The sequence below is a fragment of the Calonectris borealis genome, chromosome 3, assembly GCF_964195595.1.
Source record: "Calonectris borealis chromosome 3, bCalBor7.hap1.2, whole genome shotgun sequence".
NCBI classification, from domain to species: Eukaryota; Metazoa; Chordata; class Aves; order Procellariiformes; family Procellariidae; genus Calonectris; species Calonectris borealis.
The window spans coordinates 99,873,802-99,900,919 of NC_134314.1; the positions used below are offsets into that span (position 1 = coordinate 99,873,802).

The 27,118-nt window shown below is 37.2% G+C and overlaps 1 protein-coding gene across 1 annotated transcript in view; it reads left to right on the plus strand.

Annotated features, from left to right (window-relative positions):
* Positions 1-27,118, plus strand: part of THADA (THADA armadillo repeat containing) — a 166,036-nt gene that overhangs the window by 45,467 nt on the left and 93,451 nt on the right. The window contains exons 26-27 of the mRNA XM_075146933.1: positions 10,827-10,916; positions 12,311-12,442. Of these exons, the coding sequence (XP_075003034.1) occupies positions 10,827-10,916; positions 12,311-12,442 (222 nt within the window). The remainder of the gene's footprint in view (positions 1-10,826; positions 10,917-12,310; positions 12,443-27,118) is intronic.

A 27,118-nucleotide genomic window follows, 5' to 3' on the forward strand; every position in this document is an offset into this window, starting at 1 on the left:
AATAAATTAGGGGCATAATATTAATGTTTGTTTCTCCCAAGTGAGTGAAATGCATTCAATGAAACAAAAATTACTGTAAAACTAACCACATGAGTAGATAATTTGGTTTCTGCTGTAGCGATAAAAGTTTTCATTAATATGAATTGATATAATTATTCTGTTTTGTTCCACGCATAATGTACACATCCCATATTCATTAACTTCACCATACTGAGTAAAAAGCAGTTACTCTTCACAGAATACTCCCAGACGGAAAGTGTGGGGGTTGTTTGGAGGTAAAATTCACAATGCTAAACTTGTGGCAAGAGATCAAAGATAATAGTTATATAGGCAGTGGTTGAACAGAGTTCTTGGAGACTTTCTAGAGATATATACATATCTCTTAATTTTATTTTTATGTGTGTGTATACATACATATGTATGTACATACATGCATGTGCACTTATGCATATACACAGTTCAACTTTCTAAACAAAGTTTGTTAAAAATAATTATTTTACATATTACATGTAAAATTATATTTTATTTTAAACTATGTTTTATATATAGTTTTATATACATGCATATATACGTGTTTGTGTATGTATATCAAAGTTCAGTGTTGATTAATGTGTTGATACAGGTACCGGGTTGTATCTGTGATGTTGGGTTTAAGTGATGTTCCCCTATTTTTATTCTGAGCCCATTGTACGCTTACTTCTCTTGCTAGTATAGCAACAAAAGTGCTCTTGGAAAAGGAGTTCACAAGTTATTTTAGTGAACTGTGTGTTGCATAATTGTTCCTCTAAGTCACACTTTTCCTGAAGTATTTGTTCTATGCAGGTGCTCTTTCCGTACCTGATTACACAAAGGGTATAATAAATAGCAAAACAAGAGGTATAAAGAGACTTGTACTTAAAAGAGATCAAAGCAAACCAGACCATGCAGTCCTTTGGAAATTTTGGCTAGCTCTCTTGTAAATAAAAGTGCTTCTAAAGCAGGAGGTATTTAACTACTGTATTTATACAGGCCTTGATTGACAGTTCAGTTATTAACCTCATAAAAACACAGCAACGTAAACTAGTAAAAATGTTTATTCTAGCACTTCTATCTGAAGGAAAATGAAAACCAAGATATAGTGGCATATTCTTAGTTCCTTTTAAGTATTTATTTTAGGGCTGTGTAGCATAAAAGAATGTTTTTTCAAGTCAGTGAACTTAAACTATTTTGCTTACTGTTCTGGCATTTAAGTATTTTCTAATTCCGAACAAAACAAAGGTTAGATTTTTTGAAGGTACAAAGTCACCCCATCTTTACTGAAGGTGCAAACCCCACATCCTTATAATGATTCTTCTTTCCCCTTCATAGTGTTTTTCATTTCATGTGGGGTAAAAATGAAATCTGAATTGGTTTTTGTAACTAACTTGATGTAGTTATAGAAAAGTTGTCCCTTCTTGTCACTGAAGAGGTGTCCTGTATCATGTTAGGACTAGAAAAAGAAGTATGCAATAATCTTTTATATCCTTGCTCTTGGGCTTATTAGGCAATGTATTGCACCAGTTTTTTTACAATTGTTTTTTCCAGGCTTCACTGTGGCTTTTCAAGCCTTCCCCCAAAATTATGTGGCCATTTTGTCTTCTATGGGAGTGCTAAAATTCTCTTATGCGTGTGAAATGTTTGTTTGAAAGCAGCTTGTCATGAGTCCTGAGACAGGATGTGATTTCAGGGATTTAACTCTTAATTTTGTTTTAAAGAACATACCTATCTGAAGTGAACTCCTAAAATTTATATATAATCTTTATTTCTAAAGGAACTTGCCTGTTGCTATTGTCTCTGTCTCTTGGTAAGAATGGTGATGATTCTCTGGTTGTCATCCAGAAGGACTGCTAATCAAGAGCTTTCATAAATATATACTATTTCTGAATTAAGCAAAATTTTAAGTTGTTATTTTTATTTCTCATCAAGCTAGTATTTTAAATACTAGTGTACATTGTGGCAAAAATAATACTTTGTGCCCAACTGAAGACTAAGTTACTAACTGACTAAAAACCAGGTAAATCTCAAGAATTTTGTTGTTCTTAGCAGGAGCTATTGTTTACTGTAATTGCAGTAGCTGATGATGGCCAACAAATACAGGAAGACAAGAAAAACACTGATCCGTTGAGAAAACAAGGTTAAAACCATGGTGCTGGAGTGGGAAGTAGCTAAGTGGAATCATAGAAGGGGATCCCATGTAAAGGGATCTCTTGATTCCCATTCAAAGTATGACTGTTAGCAACACTAGACCAGGTCAGCAGTGGCTTTGGATGAGTTAAAAACCTCCAAGGATGGAGATTTCACAACCACTCTGACTAACATGTTCCAATGCTTCGTTCCCCTTCTTGCCTGTTGCGCAAAATGATTTGTGACCGTTGGTCCTTTCTATACCGTCTGCAACTACTGCAAGAAATTTAGCTCTCTAATCTTTGATTCCTTCAAGTGGTTGTAGACTGCTGTTGGATCTTCCTTGGACCTCCTCTTTGTCAAACAGAACAAACCTGGCTCCTTCAGCTTCTTCTCATAGGGCATGTACTCTAGGCCCTGTCCATCTGAGCAGCTGTTTGCTAGACCCTATCCTGTTTCTTCTAGTCTCTTCTGAACCTGACAACCCAAAACTGGATGGAGGATTCCATGTACAGCCTCACTGTGCCAAGTAGAGGAGGGTAATAACTTCCCTTGATCTGCTGCCACATTCATCCTAATGAACATAGTCCAGTATGTGGTTTGCCCGTTTGCAGTGAGGACGTGCTGTTGTCTCATACTGAGCTTGGCATCCACTCTAACCCCCAGGTTCTTTCCTGTGGGGCTGTTACTGAGCCAGCTGATTTTCAGCCTGTGGTGATGCTCAGGGTTATTCAGCCCAGGTGCAGAATTTTGTGTTTCTCCTTGCATGAGGTTTCTGTTGGCCCAAGCCTCAAGTTTCTCAAGGTCTGTCTAGACTGAACTTCTACTGTTTGGTATTTCGTCCGCTCCCCCTAATTCAGGTGTTGTCGCAGATCTGCAGAGGATGCTTTCTATCTCATCAACCAAGTTGTTGATAAAAATGTTGAGGGATGTAGGGGCCCCAGAATTGACCCGTGAAGTACTCCACTGGTTACCAGCCAACAACCAAACACTGAACCACTGATACCCTTTGGGCCTGATGGTCCAGCCCAAATGCTTTGTTTATCCAAGCTGTACTCTCTCAGCTTCCAAATGAGAAAGCTGAGTGAAGCTGAACCTGTTTGGTGAATACAGCGTTTTCCAGCCCATTTTAAAGTTTTCTGCCTTACAAATGTAGCTTAACTGCTTTCCCTAAGAAATAAGAAAGAGCAGATTCCAAGAATGATTTTTAAATTATGAGAATTGTTTTATCAATTGTCACAAATCTGTTTGAGTTTCATCTATTTGAATGCTCACCAGACTCTTGGATTCTCTGTGTGTTTATGGACAAGTTTCCTTAGGTTGGTTTCTCTGTCAGTTACTTCTTCATGGACATGAACCTCTGAAACTAGCAAGTTTGGAGCCTTTCAGTAGCATGTACACTCTCTTCCCAAACTCCAGTTATGGTGTTTGCCCTGGAATTTGCAGATTACCTCCTTGAGCTGACCATAACGGGGTCATCTTAGGATAAATTTAAGATTCTGCTCCTCTCTTCTCAAGTCAAGTGAAAGCTGCAATTCTTTTGGAGGTTTTTGGTTTTTTACGAAGGTGTGAGCCACCTGTTTACCCTTTCAGAAACATGCTGCAGACTTCAATTTTGTTTAAAAAGGAGTGAAATACAAGCAAGTTTTTAAGGGTGATCACTGAGTGCCTGGAACTTCTGAAAGAAAGTTCTAGAAATTTTTCCATACTCATCCAGTGTGCATTTTGGAATCTGCTTGCATACAGTCGTAGTCTGATTGTTGATATCAGGGGTGAGATTTGAAAATTACTGGTTGCTAATCTTTATATAATTCTTATCAACAACAGTTCAGCACCAGCTGAACTGCATGCGTTTAAGAAAAGGTTGGAGTTTCCGTGTGGATCAGTACGTCACAAAAATCACAGGAGCACACAGTAGTAAGGATCCTGCTGGTACATTGACTTGGTTCTTTTCATAAACAAGCTTGCTATGCTGTTCCCTTTATAAACTGAGCAAGTCGCAGCTTATAAACAATTTGCTTTTTCCCGCTATTTCCGCAGGAAGATGCCCTGAATGCCACCTTCCCAAGTAAAACTTCTCAAGAGTCTTGCTGCTTTGATTATTAGAAGCTTAACTTGCTGTGTATATTTATTCATGGCCATTTAATACTCATTTGTTCTTATGCCAGCATTGTCCTTTATTTTAAATAATTATTTTCCCTCCTGATGCTTCCCTTGAGGTATTTGTGGATGACAGTCATATATCCCATCTGTGTTAATTTTGCCAGACAAAACAAATTGAGGTTTTTAAACCTCCTCTCAGCAAATTTGCTTTCTATTCCCTTGGTCATGTAAGCAGGTTTTTTTAAGCGTCTCTCTTAGCTGGAAGTTAGCTGTGATTTATTCCAGCTTATGTCCTACCTGATGGTTGGAGAGTGGCATTAGTACTTCCTTGTCCATACTGAGTTTATCAGTGTTGATGTGTAACAGAATCACATTGGCCTTTGTCTTTGTCCTCTTGAGGAGGGATCCAAGGTACCAACTAATATGCTTCGATCCTTTTGCTATTGCCAGCTGATGAGCTCCTAAGTTGTAACACATTTTTTAATTAGTCCTCATAAATGCAGTCTTTTTATCTGCTATTAATTTCATATCCTTCTAGTATTCAGGTCCTCAGGATATCCAGTTTTGTTTCATCGTGTTTTAATCTTCCCTCTCTACAGACGATGCCTCATAACTTTTGTTTCATCGATGGATTTTCATTGGCACACTCCTAACTCTTTTACTGTGGGCTTCAATTAAACTAATAATATTGGTCCCAACAATGCATTAGGTCCACCAATAACTGACTTGAAACATGTTCTTTTTGGGTCTTTTTTAAGTCCTGTTCCTTCTCTAAGTTACCTATTTTATCTAATAGCATACCCTAATTGCAGCGTGTCAAATATTTTACTGTCACTCAGAGATTACACTAGAGTTTAATCTGTTAAACCAAAACTGTAGTTTCACTGTGGACCTCAGGTAGATGTTTCCTCAGACGACATTGCAGGATGTTGTCTGCTTCCTATTGTTTTTGTGTCTCACAGAAAGCCCATGGGTTTTTTAGCTGTGAAGGAAGCATATGAGGACTGGATCTCTGCTCCGAGCTGGAGCTGCCTTGCTTTTTACTTTGAAGCAAATTTTGTAATCTCCACAAATGAAATGTTTGAAATCTCAGTGAGGTTTGTGTGACTAGAACTGTTTTATTTCCTTTGTCTAGAAATATTTTTACTCTTCTTGGATAAGGTATGGTCAGGGAAAGAACATGAATGTCAAAATGGACAATTAAAAACCAGTCTAGTTAAGTTAGTCTAGTTAAGGCTGCACTGTGGGTTTTTTTCATAGTTTAATGAAGGCAAAAGAAGGAAATATGTAAAATGTGGATTATCTTTATAAATCTGTCATTTTGAATGACAGTTTTGCCAAATTCAGTCCTAGTTTTTAAATGATTACAGCAGCAATTGTCCTTGCAGTGCAAGGAGTAAATTGGATTCTATTTCTGCATTACTGCTCTTTAACATAAAGGATCATCTGACATACTATGGTTAATGATTCCAATGTAAGGATTGGTGTAGCAAGAGTAGATTTTATAGGAGAGACAATTAAAAGAGGGCTTACATCATTTCGTGAAAACTGCATTCTTGGTTTTGGTCTCTCTAAATGTATCTGTCTATATTGTTTTTTTCACATTCCAGTTCTATTTTTCCTTTTTAAAAATAATACTCTTATTTTTGCCCCTCACAGATCTGACCATGCATTTGTCAGCTAACCTGAGATGTTAGCAATATTTATGTTCAAAAAGAGCACAAGAAACACTCGCTGCCCTCAGAAGACTCGTTGCCTCTAAATCTCATCTATGCTATACTCAAATATGAACATATTTACTGCAAATATTCTTTAACATGTCAGTTACTAAAAGCAGCATACAAGGTTATAAAACCTTCAGTTCTTCTGAAAAATAAATGAAAGAACAGAAGCAGGTAATCTTTGACACATGTCGCAGTAAAATGATATGTATGCCCCAGTGTCACAGCAGAATTTTGATCTCCTAGAGTATTCTCTTAAGTGTACAGCACAGCTTAAAAAAGAACACTGCAACATCAATGGTTTTATTCTTAAATGTATTTTTTAAATGCAGTTAAATAATTCACACACTCATTATGCATAAGGTGGAATATTTATTTAGAAAGACACTAGTTATATAAACGTAGATACTAACCCTTGCATTATGCAGCATCAAGTTGCTACTCAGCCAAACATAAGGTATAATGACTGGAGATGTCAGTTTTCAGCAGCATTTATGAATTTAGTTCTAGAAGTTTTATGATACAGAATGTCTTCACAAGCAAAGCAGATGAAACGAAAACTTGTAAGTACATGATCTTTAGCTTACTTTAAGCTGCCCCAGGTTCTACTCTGAAAAGTGATAAAGCCAAAGAACCAGTGCTAAATGAGTGGAAGAACTACTGACAATCAAGAGTATAATAAGGGCTTCTGGTTTAGGTTATTTCAGAGAAAAGTAAAACTTTTTTTTGCATGTTTCCTAAAGAAGCCTTATCAACACTGTAAACTATATTCTTGTTCATGCTTAAAATAGACTTTTCCTTAAAGTTTTAAGATTTACAGTCTGCTTTCAGTTATGTCTTTTTTTTTTTTAATTTTTACTACTACAACTAGTTGTTGATTTTTGGTAACTTATCTGTGATTCACTGTTGTCTTCCAAACGCTTACTGCTAGGAATTAAATTTTGTCCTTTGTAGCATCACATGCCTTCAGAGTAACTTCTTGCCAATTTATATGAATCTATATCCTGTGAAATTTCTTTCTTGCTGTCATCACAACCTTCTTTCCCTCTTAAATAGACTCTGGAGCGGACAAAAGTGGGAAAGAGTATGTTTGACTCAAGGGCATGCAGAGAATAGTTAGGAGTGGTGGGTGTAGCTTGATTCTGTATGGCATGGTACAGAAGGTACCTCTGTATGACTTTTTTGTTAATGGAACATCTCTTCAGGTGGGAAACCTGAGTGAAAATGGGAAAGAAACTCATGTATGTCTCCCTTTCTACATAAACACCCTTCATCAGTCTTCTGAAAAGTGCTGAACGTGACTGCTGTCTCTAGCCATCAAAAATGGAACCTTTTGTAAAGGGTTATACTCTGATTTAGCCATCTGGCTTTTCTGCAGAATTGCTTGCATATGACAAGGCATTAACATTGTTAAACTGCAGAGTATCTGAGGCGTAAATATTGCATCTTCCTATTTAGGTACCACAGTATTCTGCATGTATACAGTTTTACAAATTATTTTTACAAGTGAATTTAGGAGGATACGAGTGCTTGCATGAGTTTATGTCTCAACCTTTTGACATTAAGCATCATTTTAATTATTTACTTAAATGACATTTTACATTGGGGAGGGTGATTTTGTTGTAAGCATCATCATCCCACTGATAACTTTTCTGTTTCATTACCGTACTTCCTATTTCAGTATATAACTTTCTGCTAGTCCATTGTTTCAGTCTCAGTAATCCCATTTGAAATTCTGGATTGTGAAATTGTGCTGCTTTGGGTTACTAACAGGAAAAAAGAAAAAACTATTACAGAGCCTGTGGTTGAACATACTGTCAAAGATGAGCTCTGAAGCAATATAAAAATAATTTCAGCTGGACATGGGGAAAAATACTAGTGTCTTAAGGCTCTTCCCAGTTACTTCTCTTATAAATGTGTTTTAGGGTGAGTAGATGTAAAATCCTGTGATCTGCAAAATGTTGGTTTTAAGGATTTAATTATGGTAGCTACATTGCCAAAAATCTGTGTTTGAACTGTGTCAGTGACTAATGGAAAGATAGTTATCTATACTTTTAATTTAAACCTATCATTCCTTGTCAGATGTATTTTAGAAAAGGAGGAAAAACTTTGTTCCATGAAAACTGTTAGCGGTGATTTTTGGATTGTTTTAGTCCACATTCCTTTGTAGATATGTCAAGGACTTATCTTCTTTTAAAGATATGGATAGCTTATTAATTACAAAGCCTAACTCATATTTGCGTGTGTATGCGCATGCATGAGTCTCTTTATATCACTAACATGTATGAGCCAAATCTTAAAGTGTTGGTATTCATTTTTCAAAGCAGTATAGTTTTTGATGAAATTAATAGAAAATATGTGGCTTAGTGTCATGAACATTTTTGAAAAGCAGAACCATTGCATTTTTTTGTTATTCCAGTCTCAGTTACCGTATACAAATACTTGTGCGTGCCTAATAATGCATACACATTTCCAGGAGCAACAACCATGGTCAGTAATCAAAAATGAAACAACTAAATACCTCCGTGTTTTACTCTATCTAGCTGGTTTGCTTTCTGCTCATTCTCCATTTGCATATCTCCCTGCCTTGACATCCCCAGGTAATGGATTCACACTTAAATTGGTGCTCTGTATTTTTGAGAAGGCTTTTTCGTTTTGCAGCACTTCTGCCAACGTGTAGTCTTTCTTGTTTCCTCTCTGAACTGGAGGCCCTTTAAAATCATCCCTCGACAACCACTCTGCTCAGACAGTTGTGTCTCTTTTTTTTGCAGAAGGTGCCTCTGGGCATCTTTTCTGGAGATACTGCTGATTAATGGTTTTGATTAGACTGCCATCTCCCCTCATGTAACCTGTAAACCTGCAGTAAACCAAGTGGGAGGTTATGTAAGTTACCCACTTCAGTAGTTATTGTTTTCTTTCCCTGTCAAAATGATTCATGAAACCACACTAATTACAAAGAATTTCAAGGCTTTGTAAGGATATTCAGTTCCATTATTTAATATTGATTCAAACTTGGCTACTGAATTTTTAATGCATTAATACTTGTTGTGTGAGATGCTGCTTGCATATAGTCCTCTCTTAAGCCTCTACCAGTGGCCACCCATTCCATAGGAAACTTAACCTCAATTCTGCTTTTTGCTTGATGCATTCTGTGGCATAAGAGGTGGAGGTGTCACAGCATTTTTGGATTGATTTTTTTTTTTTTAAATACAGAGTTCTTGATGTTTTACAAATGAAAACTCAGTAAAATGGGCTGTTTGACTTGATACGCTTACTTAGATCTTATGTTTTGTGCTATCTCTGGCTTTGCATCTTCAATTTGCTACATCATGTATGTGCAAAAAATTGAAGTTGTTTTGAAGATGCTGTTAGAAGAAATCACATGGGTGTTTTCTGCTTAAATAACCAGTGATTATCAGTATTGATGTTTTTAAACCAATCTCATTAGTGCTTCAATTTATATTCATTCACAGTTCAAATGCTTCCATCTAAATTTTTTAACTGAAATCTTTTTTGTGGCTATAACAGCTACGGCAGAATCCTGGGTCATGCTTTTAGTTACAGCTATTCACTATACTGTTCTTATGTGCCTAGAGAAAGCTTCCTGTACCTCTTTGAACATTTGTTCACATCTAGCGATTTGGTTTTGCTGTGTTTATTCTGTGGCCTGTGGCTAAGGCATGTTATGTTAGCTGAGTGCTGGAAGAAGCTGTGCTGATGCTTGCCATGTGCTCATTTACTCTTGTGTGATTTTTTTTTTTTTTTTAATGCTTATTTTTAAGCACATTTAATCTTGCCGTCTCATCATGTTATCTTTCTAGACCTGGATCTGTCTGCTTGTTGGATACTTTGCATTGGAGTCATGCTAACATACTTACTTATCTTGGTTGATCATGTGGCAAGGAAACTGCAGTTGGCTTTCTTCTTCGAAATGGATGGCCTTTTATTTATTTATTTTTAAAGGAAGTCTGTTTTATCTGCATAGCGTATATGTCTAATTAGAACCTCCCCACTGCAACATTTAAGTGGTTCTTGCTTAGATGATGCTAAATGGTTGCCTATAAACCATGAAGCCATCCTTTATCTGATCAAAAGATTATAAAACAAACAAATACGGAAGATTTCTACTTATCTCTTTTTAGCTTGGATTGATTTGCTGTTGTGGCTTGAACTATGCTGCCTTATTAATTCTGGCTAGTGATGAGTTCAGTAGGCATTGCTACATTGCTCTGTTTTGAATGTGGTTGCCCCATCTACACAAGCGAAAACGTGGCCTGGAAGTGCCACCACATGCCACTGCCATGTGCTGGAAGCAGCACTGTGTAAAGAGGGCTAATGGAAGGTCAGACATTTCTGCCGCTGTGTTTTACAGATCTTCTGTGAGTTACTATTCTGAGATGCTTTTCAGTGTCAGTAAAATATAAGCATCCGTTAAAACATGTCTATTAAATATATTTTATTAGCTGTTTAGTACATAAGCCATACTAAGCAAGTGTAGTCTTCTCTTGTTCAACCAGAATGTTGCTAAAATGGTGCCAGGATTTAAGCTGCTGTATCATTTCTTTTTAGTGTGATTAAGGGGCTAAGATCCCTTTTTCCCAAAAAGGCCCGACCAGTTTAGCTGACAAAGTGTTAGTATGCACACATACAGACAGAGTTACTTAACTTGTGTAAACTACGCTGTGTCATCATTTTTAATGAAAACACTGTGCCTTGTTTGAAAGGAGTTCATCATGTGTGCATGGTTCTGGCTCTCTGACTTCACTGTAGCATCAGAAATCCAACAAGGAGACTGGTATTTTGAGTGCAACTAATTACTGCAGAATGCTAATTGTAACTCTTCTTCATTCCCTTCTGCAGAATGACGGGAAGGGAGTTTTTCTCTCGGTTTCCAAGTCTTTATCCTTTCCTTCTCAAGCAGTTGGAGGTTGTAACCCATACTTTGAACAGGTAAGATGGTGTCTGAGAAAGCTTTGAAGTATAAAGTGCAATGAAAAGGTTAAACTGAGTTCTGTCACATATACCCTAATGCTGTTCTTTTCATCAGTGCTTCTTGAAATGATATAGTTCTACTACTGTCTTTTGCTAAGGCTTTATTCCTATAACTTTTGCACATTGCAGTAAGTCTCTGGAGTATGAACCACTGTTGAGTAATTAGCAGTTGCTGCGTTCCTAGGATCAGATGTTAAAGAATGTATATTTTTCAGGGAAAGACAGAAACTGGGTGTTTGACTGTCTCATGTTTAATGATAAGACTTCTGAACATGTTTAAGTGATACAGGGTCATAGGCCTTATGTAACCCTAAATGAACACTTTCCAGCCTGTGACACGCTGACTCTGGGGAAGGTCCTTGATCTCTTTTTAAGGACTACAAAAATGGTGGCTGAGAGCTCCAATTTGATCAATGCAGATGGTATCGTTTGGGATGACGCTGATGCTGTTACCCCCAGGTTCATGAACTTTTAAAGTAAACCAGTGCTGGCTTTGTTTTTTCTTAAAATGCTATGGTATAAACTGTGGAAGTTCAGCAGCTGATTTACAGGCGAGGTTCAGCTGTCTGTTTAATGGGCCTGAGGTGGATAGTTGGGAGCAGGAGTTTCACCAGTCATTGCATGTTTTGCAGTCTCTGCTCTAAGAAAAGAGGGTGTATATATTCTGCGCAGCAGTCTGCTTTGTCTGACATTTCGGAAGGTAACAGTGTCATCACTGGAAAATTTTGGAAGGTCTTTAAACTGAAAGAGATTGAAAGCTGCTGCCTGAAATGTTGGTCTTCAGTGCTTTTTTTCGATGCAGATTAAGGCTTGTATCTTGCTATTAATCATTAATTAAATCAAGAAGTGTTGATTTTGACTTGGATTTGTGATTGTTTTGACAGTATGAATAGTAGCCACTTGGTGTCAATGACAAGAACTATTCTTTAATAAAGCCTGCTATTTACTAAATACACATTTCCTTCCAAACGGAAAAAAAGACTTTTTTTTAACCATCTTTTTGTAACTCAGCTTTCTCAGTTTCTAGAGAAACATTATCTGTGCTGGTTTTTAGTATTACTTAAAAGCGAAGGCAGCTCACCATTATTAGGAATAAAGGAGGCTTGGGATGACATAGGGAAGCGAAGGCAGCACAGCCTTAAGTGCCTTCGGACAGGGGTCCCCCGTGGTGCCATAGGACAAGTGGATGCCATGTTTGATCCCAGCAGGGTTTGCACTTTCTTGCCATGATCAGCCTAGCATACCTCCTTGAACCAGAAATGCAGAAGGGTATTGTGTGTGGAAGAGTCTCAATACTAGCATGAAGGAGGATGCTTTTTTCACCAAATGCTTCTTACCACTTTTTTATTTAGTGAAGCTGAAGAGTTGAAAATCCATCCAAGCCTGTTCCTTTTGCTTTTAATCCTGGGAAGGCTGTATCCATCTCCAATGGATGGGACTTATTCAGCACTCAGCATGGCACCGTTTGCCCCATTTATTATAAGGTAAGGTGATTGTGTGGTGGTTTTTTATGTGATGGGAGTTCTTTCTTGAATCTTTGAATTTTTTAATAAAATGCCTTTCTAAGCTAGTCTTCAGCTTTAATTCTTAAAGGAAAAACTGGTAGTCGTCAGTTGCACTTCCCTATATTATTGATGCTTGTTTGGGGGTTTTAGGAAGAATTTCAGCTCATGCAAGCCATTGTATGACTTGTTTGTAAATCTTCGTCTGCAAATGCTGTACAGCATGATTGCTGCCACAGAGAGGGTAGGTGAGAACTGATGAGCTTGACTGACTTTAGCAATGCAAGATTTGCTGTACAAACTTCTGATGGGTTTTTCAGTCCTGCAGAATGATTGTTCGTAACACATAAATGTAATGACTAATATATAGATTAGTAGATGTGGTGTGTGTGTATATATATCTCCGTATCCATCCATATATATTAATATATACATACATAGCTAGAAGAAGATATGGATATATCCTATACCTAATATATTTCTAAGATGACTTTTCAAGTTTTTATACAATGTAACTTTCATTTATATGGTGGTTACATCAAGATATTCAGCAGATATTTTTTCTATTCTATATGCCACTGGTGTGGGATGGGGAGCCTGATAAGGGAACAGGGCTGTGGTGCATGAGGAGAAATGAGCATAATCAGTATTTGAGAGGAAGTCCTGCTATCTGTGTGAAAGCTTCAGAGCAATAGAGTGAGAAAGTTCCGTGCTTAATCTTGCTCCTTTAGCAGTGAAACAAGATAAAGTTGTTGTTATCCTAAGATCTTCCAATTTTTATTTTAAACTACTGTTTATGTTAGAAAATAATAATAGCTCTGTCTGCTTATTCTTCACAGCAGATGTGATGTATCTCTTGCTTCTTATGATGTTTTTTGGAATTTTCAAGAATAGATAATAACCTAGCATTTTTTCTTAAAGGAAAAAACCTGTAGTAAGAGTTTTTAAATGCACTGTATTTAACAATTAAAAATGTTTGGTTTTCTGCCATATTTGAATCTTAAATGGTTTTTGGGGAAATGTTTCACTGTATTTGTTGGTTACATCATTGATTAGCTCTGTTTTTATGCCTTTGTTAATACACCGGAGAATGCTTATTTATTTATTATTTTTATTTTTTAATATAATGTTTCAGCATAGTTTCTGATATCTGATAATAATACATTAACTTTTGATAAGCTTTTGGTTACAGCTTTTGAGTTTTGTCTTTATGTTACAACCACTGCTTTTGGCAAGGTACATACACCAGCAAAATAACTCTTCACACTTAATTAGCTTATTCTCTTCAGGTTATTTAAATCCATTCAGAAGATGTGGGGAGAAAAAGCCAATAAAATTTTTAAAAGAAGAACCTGAAACATTTAAGAGATCTGTATCATTGGACCTACCTTCCTTTAACTGTGCTCCTAAAGAGGAGTGGTATTGCGGATAAAGATGATGTTTTCTGTGTTTCCTTTCCACTGAATTTGGCACTGCTGTGGATACAGGTGTAAGACTAGAATAAAATTCTTACCCATTTCAGGCAGAAAATTGTATGTGGGTGTACAGACAAGCATTTTCTGATGGGTTACTTAGCAAAGCATTGGCATTTTTTATCATTGCCAGGGGACAATACCAAGGATTCTCCAGGGGGAAATGTATATATTTATAATACAGCTCAGTGTGCTGTTACTGGCTGTATTTCTGTATACAGCTCTTGCGCCCTTGTTCTGTGAATACCATGATTGTTTTCGGTTCACTCTGACTGCATTAGTTGGAATACATAGGGGTGATTTACCTGGGTAAGATAAATATATTGCTATTTTCCCTTCTATTTCCCTTCCTGTTTTCCATTCTACAGGAGCAGGTGAACTAAAATAAAATTCTTTCCTGTTCATTTGGTTGTTCTTTAGAAGGTGGTAATGAAGATTGTTGTGAAGTAACCACTCAGAGAGGATCAAAGAGAAGGCCTGGTGCCAAAGGCCCTATGCATCAAGACATTAAATTGTATATATTAACTGTTCCTTTGAATTGCTCGAAGTAGTATTGTATTATATAACATTGACATATACATATAATTACATGGTAGCCCAATGCAATTATAATATTTAATTGCCATATTTTTACTGTGAGATTTTTACATTTCTATTGCTGTTCCACTGTCAAGGAAAGATACTGCTTATGCGGTAGGGAGAGAGAAAGTGTGAATATAACCCATAACTGATCTTCAGACTCTTTCCAGGGCTTAACCCACAATAAAGTGGCATTCGTTTGTTGCTCTGAGAGGATGAACAGAATACTTACTGTGTTTGCAAGCGAATGAGCTGTTCTCTGAAGAAAACTGAGTTTAGCAGGAAGAATTCAAATTGGGCTTTTGAAGAGTTTCACTTAAGCCCGAGTGGAATTTTCCATCTAGTGGGAGTAGAGCTGTGGTTGCTCTGACCATGCTGAGATGAATTGCACAATATGAGTAGGATTAAATGCTACAAGGACAAATCTCAATCTCCGTGCGCATACTTGTTACTCCCTGTTGAACTAGGGCATTTGATTACCTATCTGCAGTTCTATTAAAAGTTATTTTTTCCCCTTTCCCCTTGCAGATGTTTTATTTGGAAGGGAACACTTTGATTCACAACTTACTACCTCACTTTTTTTTTTAAGAGCTACATAGGTCTGCTTTAATGGTTACTTTCTAAGATGAAGGAATGTACAGAATGTTTTTGATTAACAAGGGAGGTAATCGGGAGGTAATGTTTTAAGTATGAAACAAAAACATAACCTCCCTTTCGCCTCCCCCTCCCCCTTTCAAAGACCTGTAATCTGTTCAGAATGATCTAAATTTGAGTTACCTTATGTCCTCTCGTACCATGGCATTGACAGAGTGTTTGTTTAGTGTTAAATGTTCTGGGCTGAATACTCTGAAGGAGTAAAATGGGTATTGGTATATTGACTTGGATACTTTTCACTAATTGAAGTCCTATTTAGGACTGTGACTTTTTAATCTTTTAAAGAGTTTTAAAAAAACTAGCTTTAAAATGTCAAACAGTATAAGGTTTTTTAAAACTCTGTGGTATATGTGCCTTGTCTTCCACTTGACAAAACTGTTTTTAATTCTTGGTGAAATTTCCCCTTTAAAACTTTGTCAAATAGACCCATTTCAAAGCAGTGTTGCTTCTAGGTATATTATGTTGCAAGTCATTGAAGAAACTCACTGTCTGAGGACAATTTAAATAGAAATGTAAACATCTTTCCATGAAATTAACAGTTATGAAATAGACTCTATTTTCTTGTGCAGGATTTTGTAACTTGCATCTTTCTGTAAAATGGAGGAGTTAAATTCCAAATCACCTGATGCTGGTTTTAGTCAGGGACCAGGGTAGGTGGCAGTGGGAACCACTAGTCCTTTACAGCTTGTTCTCTTCTCCTCCTGCCCCCCTCCATCCACCACCCCGAACTGATACGGTGCTGTTTTGTTCTTGCACTCGAGTGAGCTTGTCATTAATATACAAGGATAATTCCTGTGACTGTTAGCTGATGACACTAAGATGCAAGGAAAACAAAATTGTGTGTGGTGAGGAAGAATCTTCTGTAGGATGGAGCATTGTCAGCTGCCCTGTTACTATAAGTCATTCCTAAAAGAGCGCTTAGAGGAGAGGGGAAGTCCACATCAGCTGTGAGCAAACTGGCAGCTCAAATGCTATCGTAGTAGCTGTGATAGGAAAGCTCAAATAAATCTGCTATTTAAGTGGGCTGGATGCATCTGCTAGGCGGTATGTGGATTTACATTGATCTAGTTATCCCCTGTCTTGGAAAGGCAGAGGAAACAACTGAAGATGGTATGACTTTTTTTATTGGTATGCTTTTTCTTGGAAGTTACTGCTTTCGCAGCTTGCTTGTCAGAATGGGCTCTGTGAAACCTCCTAATAGGCTGCTGGCAAAGTCAGCTCAGTACATTTCTTAAAAATCACTCGGCTGAATCAGTGAGATGTCAGGAGTGCCCCCCATGATCCCGTTCCCACAGCAGTGGGGCGGCGCTGGTGATGCCCGCCTGCTGCGCGGGAGCCCGCCGCAAGCACCGGCGCGGCGTCCCAGCGGGTGCCTGTGAATTGCGTCCTTGCGCAGCACTGTGGGGCCAGCCCTCCTGCCGTGCCGGTTGCCTGTGGGGATGACGTTCCTTCGCTGAACTTTGTTTTCTTGGGCTTTTTGAAGGGGTTAGACCAGGCTCTTTAACTCTGAAGATCTGTTACCCTAGGGATTTGGTGGACTCTTTCTGGATGCATTACGTGACTCTCAACTTTATACGTTTCTCAGCAGAGAATTACATTTGTGAGTCTGTCCCTCTGCAAGCAGTGATGCAGACTGTTGGCCCCAATTTCTTTCAAACTTGGGGGGAAGAGCAAAAAATATCCTAGGGGCCATGACTGCACATGAGTCTTTAGTCCCCACATGTACTCTTGGTTTTATTCAGTGGGTAAATACACCAAGTTTTGTTGACTTATAGTTAAACCTTTTTAAAATCTTAACAGATGCCAGTCCAGACTAATATGGAGGTTACAGAAGACTTTTCTTAAAATTTAAAAGCAAAATATGGGTTTCTGTTATAAAAGATCAGACTCTCTTGGTAAAGTCCAAGAGGTTCAGTGTATAACGTATAGATTCCATAAATTGTGCTGTACAAAATGCTATTCAGAGATTTAGTATACCAACAACCTTAGAAAGCTATTTTAAAAATGCTGTTACAAATTTTTAATAGAAATACAAACTTGAATTTTAATCTCTTATAATTAATTTTGTTTTGCAGTTTTTATTGGCCAAAGTGAATCACAGTCTGTCTTTAAAAATATTTGCTGGAAATTTAAAAATAGACCTTCAGTTGCACTTTGCTTGAATCTAGTACAAAGGACTAATTGTTTTTAATAGTTTTCTCGTTAGTAAAATGTTTAGGATCTTTCCCGTGTAATGAAGCGACCTCATGATGTTGCATAATACTGTATCCCCCAAATATGGTTTTCAATTGCCAAAGATACTTAATATATATTTACATTAACTGTGCTTTTTTTTGCCATTGACTGATTTATCTCTGGTTCTTTGATGCTTTCTTACTAAGATGCAAAATGTCATTCCGATGCAGCTTTGCCTCTTTTTTTTCTCTCCCCATTCTTTTCCCACTTATGTTCACAAATTCCTTGCATATCCCTTCCAGTCTTTATTGCTCAGTTTACTTCAGTACAGATAAGGGGGAAATACTGTTGCCATAGTTCACATCTTTTGCTTTTGAACAACAAATCCAATTATGTAAAGATGCATACATAAAATTACGATCTTACTGTTGTACTGATGTTGCAAATCAATGAGTTCTATGTTTTAGGCAGTTGGAAAATGTATATTAAATGAGATTGATCCAGGTTTATTTTAGCTTCTTAGGAAGTGGAGCACCTGACCATGCATTCTGGGGCTCTCTAGGAGTCACAGTTGTGTCTTATTGTTTTATAAATCTGTGAGAGCTCGTTTCTTAGGAAACATCTTAAGGAAAAAGACCCAAGTATAGTAGTGTTAATATTCTAAAAGATGGTGTGAATTTAAATATTCACTGATTAATAATGTTACCTGCATGTGGGTTGCTCTTTTTCAAAAGTTAATCTTTGTTGACCTATGCCTATTAGTTTTATTGCTCTGTGTTGTGTTTAATTATGTTAAATTATATCCAGTCTATCAGGTGCCTGGTCCTGTTCTGTTGTAGCCCTATGACAAGCTTGTATAGGCTTCATGGGAATTGGGTCTGGGGTAAGATAGAGTAATAAAAGAAACAAAATTCAAATGTAAAATCAAAAGTGTCTGTGAGACTTCGAAATAAGTTTAAAACCTTACACTGAATAAAGAGCACAAGGGACGGGGGAGTGAGGGAGTTCTGATAACAAGGTATCTCAGCTTGTTGGGAAGAGCTTGATTGAAGTCATTCATGTGTACCTTGTTAAAATTGCTGTTTATATAAGTTGTTTAAATGCAGTTTCCCTGGTTTTTGTTTTGTTTCACACATGTACAATTGCATATGTGGGTTTAGTACATCATCCTGTATCTGACTTGAAAGCAGCCATCTGACTTTCTGTAGGGTAAACACTGGTATCCTTTCGTAAATGGCCACACAAGATAGCTGAATGGTTGTGCTGAGTGTGCTTCCTCTGCTTTCTCCTCTTTTTCCTTTATTTTAGTGTGGCATGGCACCAGTAGGAAGATTAATGTTAAAACTTGTCCGTTTTCAGCTGTCATTTCTGTAAGACTGGGAATCTTATCAGGCGTCTGATAAGCAAAGAGCTTTTGGGGGAATGCCTCTTCATATTAGATGAAAAGAACGACGTGTTTGTTGCAGCACTGTTGTATTAAAATAGCTGCTCTTGATTACCGTTGCTTATAAAAAGCATCTCCCTAGGTTTCCATATCACATGCACATCTTCTCAGTCTTTGGTCTCTGTCTTTTTTCCTTTGTCTTGGTTTTTTTTTTTTTTCCTTCTTACTCTACTGTCTGATAGTATAACTGCTTAGTACTATAACTGTCTGCAATAATTTATTATTTGGAATCCCTGTGATACTAGGAGCAGGCTCCGACCCATTGGAATGCCCTGTCCTTGCTAGGAAGCTTATGGGGCTGACCTGTCATTGCAATACGAAGACAGATGTCCTTTTGGTTATAGGCAGGGTTCCCAAAATACATGAGCTGGCATAGGCATTTGGAAAAAGGAGCAATGTACACCCGTAAAACATATGTTGTTTTTTAGATTCTTACTGTATTTTGTAGTGTTAAATCTCTTGCTTGACATCTAAGATGGAAGTTCTGCATGGCTGGGGGAGAAGGAAGGATGGAGCAGAATGCGTTTCCTCCCCGATCATAACTCCACTCTTGTGAGTTGGGACTGGCTTGGAATTTTTCCATTTCTCCTTACAGTCTATTCTCTGTGCAATCCTGATGGCATAGTGATTGGTACTGATCTGTAAAAATATTTATGGTTCACCATAAGTATTTATTAATAAGAAGGTTTTCAGACTTTGTTTTAGCATTTTTAAATAAATGGTAAACAGTTTGTCATTTTTTCCGTTTTGATTAAGTTCAAATTGTAGTGCTAGAGAAGACTGCAAAATGCTCGATTGGCAGTAGGCTGTTCAAGACCTTCTGATCAACTAAAAATCATCATACATCTTGTGCGTTCTTTGCTGTATTCCTCAGCCTTTTCTCTTAAACTGTGGGCAAATGTTCTTTTCATGTTCAAGTGGTGTTGATGGGAAGTATTACAACCCTTAGGTATTCGTTATTTTTATTCCAGTTTTTACTGTGTTCATCAATCTGTTTGCTTCTCATTGGCAGATTATCATCTGAAGCAATTTAGGAAACATTCACAAACTGTAGGGAGCTGTCAGATTCATGGGAAATAAAAGGTGATGTCTAGGAGAGAGAAGTTCATGAGCACTGAGAGTAACAGTATCTTTCTCCAGTATTGCAGACTCCTGAAGAGGGCCAATGGCTGGGATCCTAGGTTAAAATTTGATGTATACTACTTCTTATTTGAAACATGATCCAGTAAAAAATATGCTGGGCTGCTCAGTTGCATGACTGGTGAAGTAATTGTATTATTCATTTACATACTTAAAATTAGCCAGTCAGTAAGTACTTTGCTGGTCAAGTAGCCAAATAGTAACATTTAGCTTGTTCTGCAAAAGTATTTGCAGGAAGGAACATGAAAATGGCGAGAAATAATGCATCAACTATGCAGAGGATTGTAGGTATTTCAAGGAAAACCAAGTATAATGATATTTTTAAAAGCCAATATTATTTAAAAAGAACTGTCTGAGTTTGAGAAGAGTCAATATTGGGAAGGCTTTTTGGCAATCGGCTAGCTGCTTTTGGTGGTATGGCTGAAAAGAAAGTGTCTTTGAGAATCGCAGATCCTTTGGTTGTTTCCATGGGTCTGATAATAAGTTTTGAAAATTGCTCTTGTTGCATTCTTGTTTGCAATCAGCTGAAGCTTTCAACATCGTCACAAGGTGCTGAGACTTGATTTATGCGTTCAACTTCCCTTTCATAAAGTTCAAAATAATGATACAGTTGCTAAGACAGAAAGCAGTTTGTCAACATTCTTTGTTGTGTTTTTTCCTCACTGTTTTGGTAGTACGTGATGTGTGTTTCTTTCCGTTATTCTGCAGTTGTGAAACATCATAGTAACTTTTCACAAATTAACAAAGCTGAAATATGGTTGTGAATGAAAATTTTTCTTTTACATGACCGTGAGTTAAGAGCAGTTGTTTTTTCTCTAGAATGCTGTGAACCAAAAACTGATGAAAGGAGGCTCTAACCTCATGTGACTTCAACAAACAGTTAAATAAACCTAGAGGTTAGCTACCTGGAGATATTATTTGAGATTTCTTGATGGGAATGCAAGAAAAGAGATGCCATTTAAATTGTGTCAGCATGTTCTATAGCAAATCTCCATTTGAAGAGAACATATTTCTGTTGGTCACACAGTATTAGTAACAGTTTTCATAGGCATACACGTTAGAGATCTTAGTTTGTTGGCTGACTGAACCACAACAATTCAAGTTTCTGTTGTTGATTCAGCTTGGTATCAGTTTGCCACTTTTTACAATAACCTGGGTCTTAGTGACAAGAAGAGAGAAATGTCTATAATTTCTTCCCAGAAAGCCCTTGGAAACATATGGAGAAACAAATCCTGGCATAGCTTGTGGACAGCTTCCACAAATAAAAGTCTGTTTACTTTGTCTACATAGTTCTTGCAGTATTTACAGCTACTCTGATTCATTAAGTGCTTGTGTGGAAAACACTGCCCTTACAAAAACATAAGGTTTTATCTTAATTGCCAAAGTTGGAAGAATGAAATACTTAACACAATGTGTAAAGAGACTAGAAGTTTGGGCAACCATTAACTTCACTTTAAAGGAAATAGATAAGAATTTAGAGGTTTAGTACTGCATAAATAACCTGAAATTAAACTTGATCTGTTTCTGTCCGTGGTTGTGTTCAAACATTTTCTGGACTACATTCATGTGTTGATAGTAGATCTAAAACCTCCGGCAAACTGTTGATACTTTTGTAATGTTTTTCTACTTGTCAGGTAAATATTGAGATGCTATATAAAAAATCAGATTATTCTGGGGTTTTTTTGGCTCTTAATTTCAGATTAAAGAACAAAAAATTGTCTTTAGGCAAATTATGATACAGGTTTCCACAGTGAAATAAGTTTTAAAAATTAAATGCTTTGGATACTTTAATTGCTAAGGAGCACAGAAATCTAATGAAATGGAAAATAGTTGTGTTTTCTTAAAAGAAAAACACAAAACAAGCAAATCAATAAATGAACAAAGGTACATGCATAGCACATTATTGTTCATATTCCAGGAAACCTTACTGTCACATTAATGAAGAGGTGCTGTCCTGCTGATTTGTCCCCAATATGGAAGTCCAAGTTATGTTAATTGTGTGGAAGAACGAGTGTATTTTTTCAATGCTATTTTTGAACCTCTCTTTGCTTGGAAACCTGTAATACTGCATTTGAAAGTTGCTAAATTTAATCTTTCAGGAGGGAATTTGCAGGGGAAAAAATTAACTAGTTCATAATCATAATGAATTTTTTCCTAAAAAAGTCTTTTTTTTTTTTTTGAGTTACTTCTCTTAATACAGACAGTACAATGCTCTTGAATCTTAATAACCAAACTCTTTCTAATAGGAACTGAATCTGTTGCTAAATACTTTTGTCCATGTTTTCCCCTAACGTAATTTCATGTTTTTAATTCTTGCTTTAGAACTGATAACATGACTTGAATTATATAGTTGCATGGTGGAGGAAAGAGAAAACCTCTTTCTCATACAATTTACCACATCTATATAGAATCAGACAGAAGCCTTATTCCAGTGCATTTGTTAGGACCTTGTGGCATAACTAGCTCCAAGGTTTAAAGGATACCATGTATTTGATTTTTATTTATTCATTTATTTTTAATCAGTTTTATCTTTTAAAAACCCTAGAGGCTGTTAAAATGCTTTAACTAGCAGGCAGAGTTGGTTTGTTTGAATTGCAAGTGTGCCTTTCCTGCCTCATGCTGCCCTCTTCTCTGAAACTCTTTTTGGGGTGGTGGTAGGATACTTGGTTTGACTTACAAGCCCAGAGGCCCCTTCTGTAGAATGTTCCCTTCCTCATTGTTCAGCCTGCTCTCCCATTGTTTCAGTTCCGTTTTCACGGCTGCTGTTCCCGATTCCCTCTTCCGACATTTTGTGAAGGCAATGGATATGAATGTATTTCAGCTGAAAACAAAATTGTGATGCTGCGATACTGTCTATAGGACTGCAGGAACTGTATTGTTAATAAACAGTGACATAATTAGTAATGCACGGATCGCTGTGGCAACATCCAGTAAACTTGGAAATAGGTATTTTTCTCCTTGTTAATCCTTCTTCTAACAACGGTAGGTATTTATTAATATAATGGACATATTTCAGCTACAGGTGTGATTTTTCAAATTAATTCTACTCATCTGTTTCAGTGACCTTCATATAAAAGGTAATCCTTATTTGGTTTGTTAATTGGGGTAATATAAAGTCTGTTGAGGGGGAGTAATAAGAAAGGGAGAAAAATAAGCACATAGGAAACACCTGCAGTTCTTTTTTTCAAAAAAAAGTTTAAGATATTTTTATTTACAGCTAGTGTTCTGTTGTTTGTAGCCAGAGTAATAAATTAGATACTTTGATGTGTGCAGAGGAGTATGGAATCTTTGTGCCTTTTGAGAGTTGGTCATAAATTAATGTCAGTTAGGAGGGTTGTTCACGTCCAGTGTTAAAGCTGGAACGGAGCAGTGGAAATGCGTGGAATCTACAGTTACACAAAGTGAAACCTTCTCGGATTTATTGACTTTTTGTTCTTGATCATGGACTGTTTGAAGTAAACATGTTTACATCCAATATCTCGTGCACCTAGATAAACAGTGCTGAGTTCAACGTGGAATACTACTTCAACAGTTGTTAATAGCCCTCAGCATTTAATAGAATTGTATCACATGAGGATTTTGCAAGATTCATTGCTTGATGCTACCTTGAGATACAATAAAATTAGGTTGGCATACTGTATGTTTTTACATATGATGACATTTTAGATATTTCTTAGATTTTAAAGTCTATTTATACATGATCTCTTTATACATGTAAAGAAAGTGTCACGTACTGACAACACTTCCCCCTCCCCCCCACTATTTTTCAAATCAAAGAAAATGAAACAGTTTTAAATACAGGTTTGCACACCCACATGCTGCCCTAACAGATGCAAGAGACCATTGCCTGCAGAGAATATGAGAAGAGTCGGCCTGCAATAGATTCTACTCATGTTGTTGGCAGGTGAAGCTCAGAGTCTGGATGGTGAAGTGGCCAAGGTTGGAGGTCCTGTTCCTTTCTGCCAATGTCCTGGCAAGGCAACTGCCACCACATAAGTAAAACTAATCTCAGGGATGGCAGTGTGTTAAACTGCTGCAGGAGGAGTGACCAGAATAGTTTAATAGCCTTAAAATATTTCTTTCCTTAAGCTGCTAGGTTTTGCTGCAGGTACAAACTGAGTTACAGTGATTGCCATAATTGTGTAATGATTTTTCTTGATACAGCTTGTGAGATTGCTTCCCATAGTTGTTGCTAAAGCCTTGATAAAATAAATATTTAAGAATACAGGTGGTGGACTCAGTGTTAAGGTATATAGTTGATCTTGGAGGCTGGTATAACAACGAACAAAAAATTGCTACATTGGGTTAGATTGTTGTTTTGTGTTACTCAGTTGTTTAATTTGCATTCACTCTTCCTCTCACTTTTTGAGAATTGATCCTGTTTAGTTTTATTTACAGGTAAGAGATTATATCTAAGTGGTATCCAGTAAAAATCAAAACTGCCTGTTCTTAATCTTGGGTGCTGTTACAGGTTATGGAGAAAGTACTGTATATTTTGACATTCTTCTGGCAAACTTCTTCCATGATTCAGGAATGAAGCCAAGTGCCTTCAAAACATGAGAGATGTACACATAAGTACCTTCAGGGTATGCAGAAGTTCAGGGATAGGTCACTAGTGGTGACTTGGCATGATATCTTGCATGTGGATGTGAAAGGAGGAGTGTTTTTGAAATGTTATCAGTACTGTTTCTTATGGGGCGGGGGACGACCAATTTTCTTCAAGTATTAGGACATTTTAAAAAATAAATAAAATTTAAAAAAAAAAAAGGCAAAGACAGTAGGAATGTTAACCTCTCTCGGATTTGGGAAGCTATTTGCCAATGTGAAATACCTTGTGTTCCCATATGTGTTCCTATAAAGCAGATACTTTACCGTTCTTAAACTTTGTGATGCTTTTGTTCCTTAGTAATGACTTCATAGGAATGCTCTAATGAGGGTTTCCACTAAGATGTCAGTTCCTGTGACTACACTGCACCCTATGTAGCAATCTGTAGTGTGAGAAGTTTGCATTAAGGTACAGCAGGTGCGTAGCACAGTTGCAGGTTGGTGGCTGGATTGCCCTTCGGGTGAGTAGTAGCTGTGGGTTTGCATTTCCCTCAGGCACAGAAGGTTGCAGAACTGGGTCCCCTGCGTCCTGGGCTGGTTCTCCACTCACTCGGCACCTGTGTGTGTGCTCAGGGGGAGGAGGAGGAGGTTATTGCCTCCTGATTTAGGATCCTCAAAGTGCAAAACAGAACCTAATTTGAGGGTCCCCGTTAGGCTTCTGTGTGGGGTAACACTCAGCTGCTGAGGTTCTTATAGAGAACAACAATTTGGGGCGTGAGGAGAGGTGAAGGTTAGACTTGTCTGTAGTTTTGAAAATTGCACTTTTGCCTTACATACATTCAGTATAAATGCTGAGGTGGCAGTCTCTGTTGTGGACCGAGACTTTAGGCAGCTGAGGCAACTTTGCCTGTAATATGAAATTATTTTCTTCTTTCTAAATACAGAGCAGTCACTTCTATTGCCATAATAAATTTCATAAAATAACAGTGTGGAACAAAATTTGATATGTAAAATACTGTATCTCCATATATGTATGTGCGTGTGTTACAAGTCTTTAATGTCAGCTTTTACATGACAACAAAGTTAATGTCAGGTTATCTAAAAATTGTTCTCAATTCCATTTTTTATTACTAGGAAAAAACCCACAGAATACCATTCTAATTCATTGCATTGTGTTCGAGGAGAAACCCCCCTCTGAAGCATGTAGTGTTGGAAAGTACCCTTACGCAAGTTAGAGGAAACCCTGGCATTTTACCCGTTTTCCACTCTTCCTTCTGAAGACATGTCAGATTCCTTGGGATTTGTAAAAGGTCATGAACAAAATAAAAAACATTCTTGAGTATACAATTATAGCTAATTAAAAACTAGACATTCATTACAGTATCAGTGTTGCTTGTGTTGGGAAAGAACATCTACATATGAGAGTCTCTTGGTTAAGAAAACGTGGTTTAGCAGGAATAAAGGAATGGTTTCAGACAAATCACTTCTCAGGTTTAAGTTTACTGTGCAGCAGAATTAAAATGGTTTTGTTTAAAAAAATGAAAGTTTTTTATTAAGAGCTAAGCTGACTTTCTTCTTGCACCTTGTCAATACAGAATTAAAGCTTTTCCATGTGGAAGAGCCTCCAGTTGTGACTGCTCTGCTTTTGCATCCTGTTGTGAAGGCCAGCCAGTCTTTGAAAAGGAGATGCAAAGATGGTCTTTCTAAAAATCATTCCTTACAAGGGAGGGCATGGGGAGGTGGAGGATAGAACATGCTGCCATACTGCGAGGATGAAAATTCCCACAAAAGCCTGTCGTTCAGGGGTAGCATAGCTCTCTACTTCCTCTAAACGAGGTCTGTGTTTTTCAGGCATATTGTGGCCTAACATAACTAAAATATCAGAACTGTTTCGCTATTTCAGTTAAGTCTATTTACTGTCTTGTGTTCAAAACCCTATTAATTCAGTTGCTGGTTCGAGATGGAAACTGTTTTCTGTATTTCTTTGATGTGAACTAGCGTAAACAAGTACTTTGAGTATTGATTTAAATTTGCTAGCGGTATTTGAAACCTTAGAACACCTTTTAATTTCATTTCATTTTTTAAATATGTAGGCATGACCCTGCAGGGCTTGTTTGGGAGAGCTCAAAAGTGGTTTGCCCATTTTGGCAGGGGATAATCTCAACTACATGCAATTTTGTAAGCTGAAAATATGTAAGAAGCAATTCAGGAAAAGCATGAGAAGGTAGGAGGAGGGAAGGCCATCTCTCTGGGTCATCACAATCAGCTGGGAGGTATAAGAGCATAACTTCTGCCATACTGCATTTTACATCACCTAAGTCATTTGGCCATTCATTTCTAAACCCTGTGGTAACTTTCTCAGTTGTCTGAGACTGCGGGTGGCTGAACTGTACCTGCCTTACAAAAATTGACACATGCAAGAATTACTGGCTTTGAAAGACTTAGCCTAACCTACTTTTAGTTGATAAAAGATTTTTATTCACTTCAACTCAGTATACGTGTTATTGAAGTAGTATACAGCTGGTTAATATGTTAATATAGCTGAATAGTTAATTCTATGTATATTCATAAATCTACAGCCAGTTAAAACCTTAATAACATTAAAAGATAAAAGGTTCTTTTTGGCCTGTGTTTTATATGCAGTCTTGA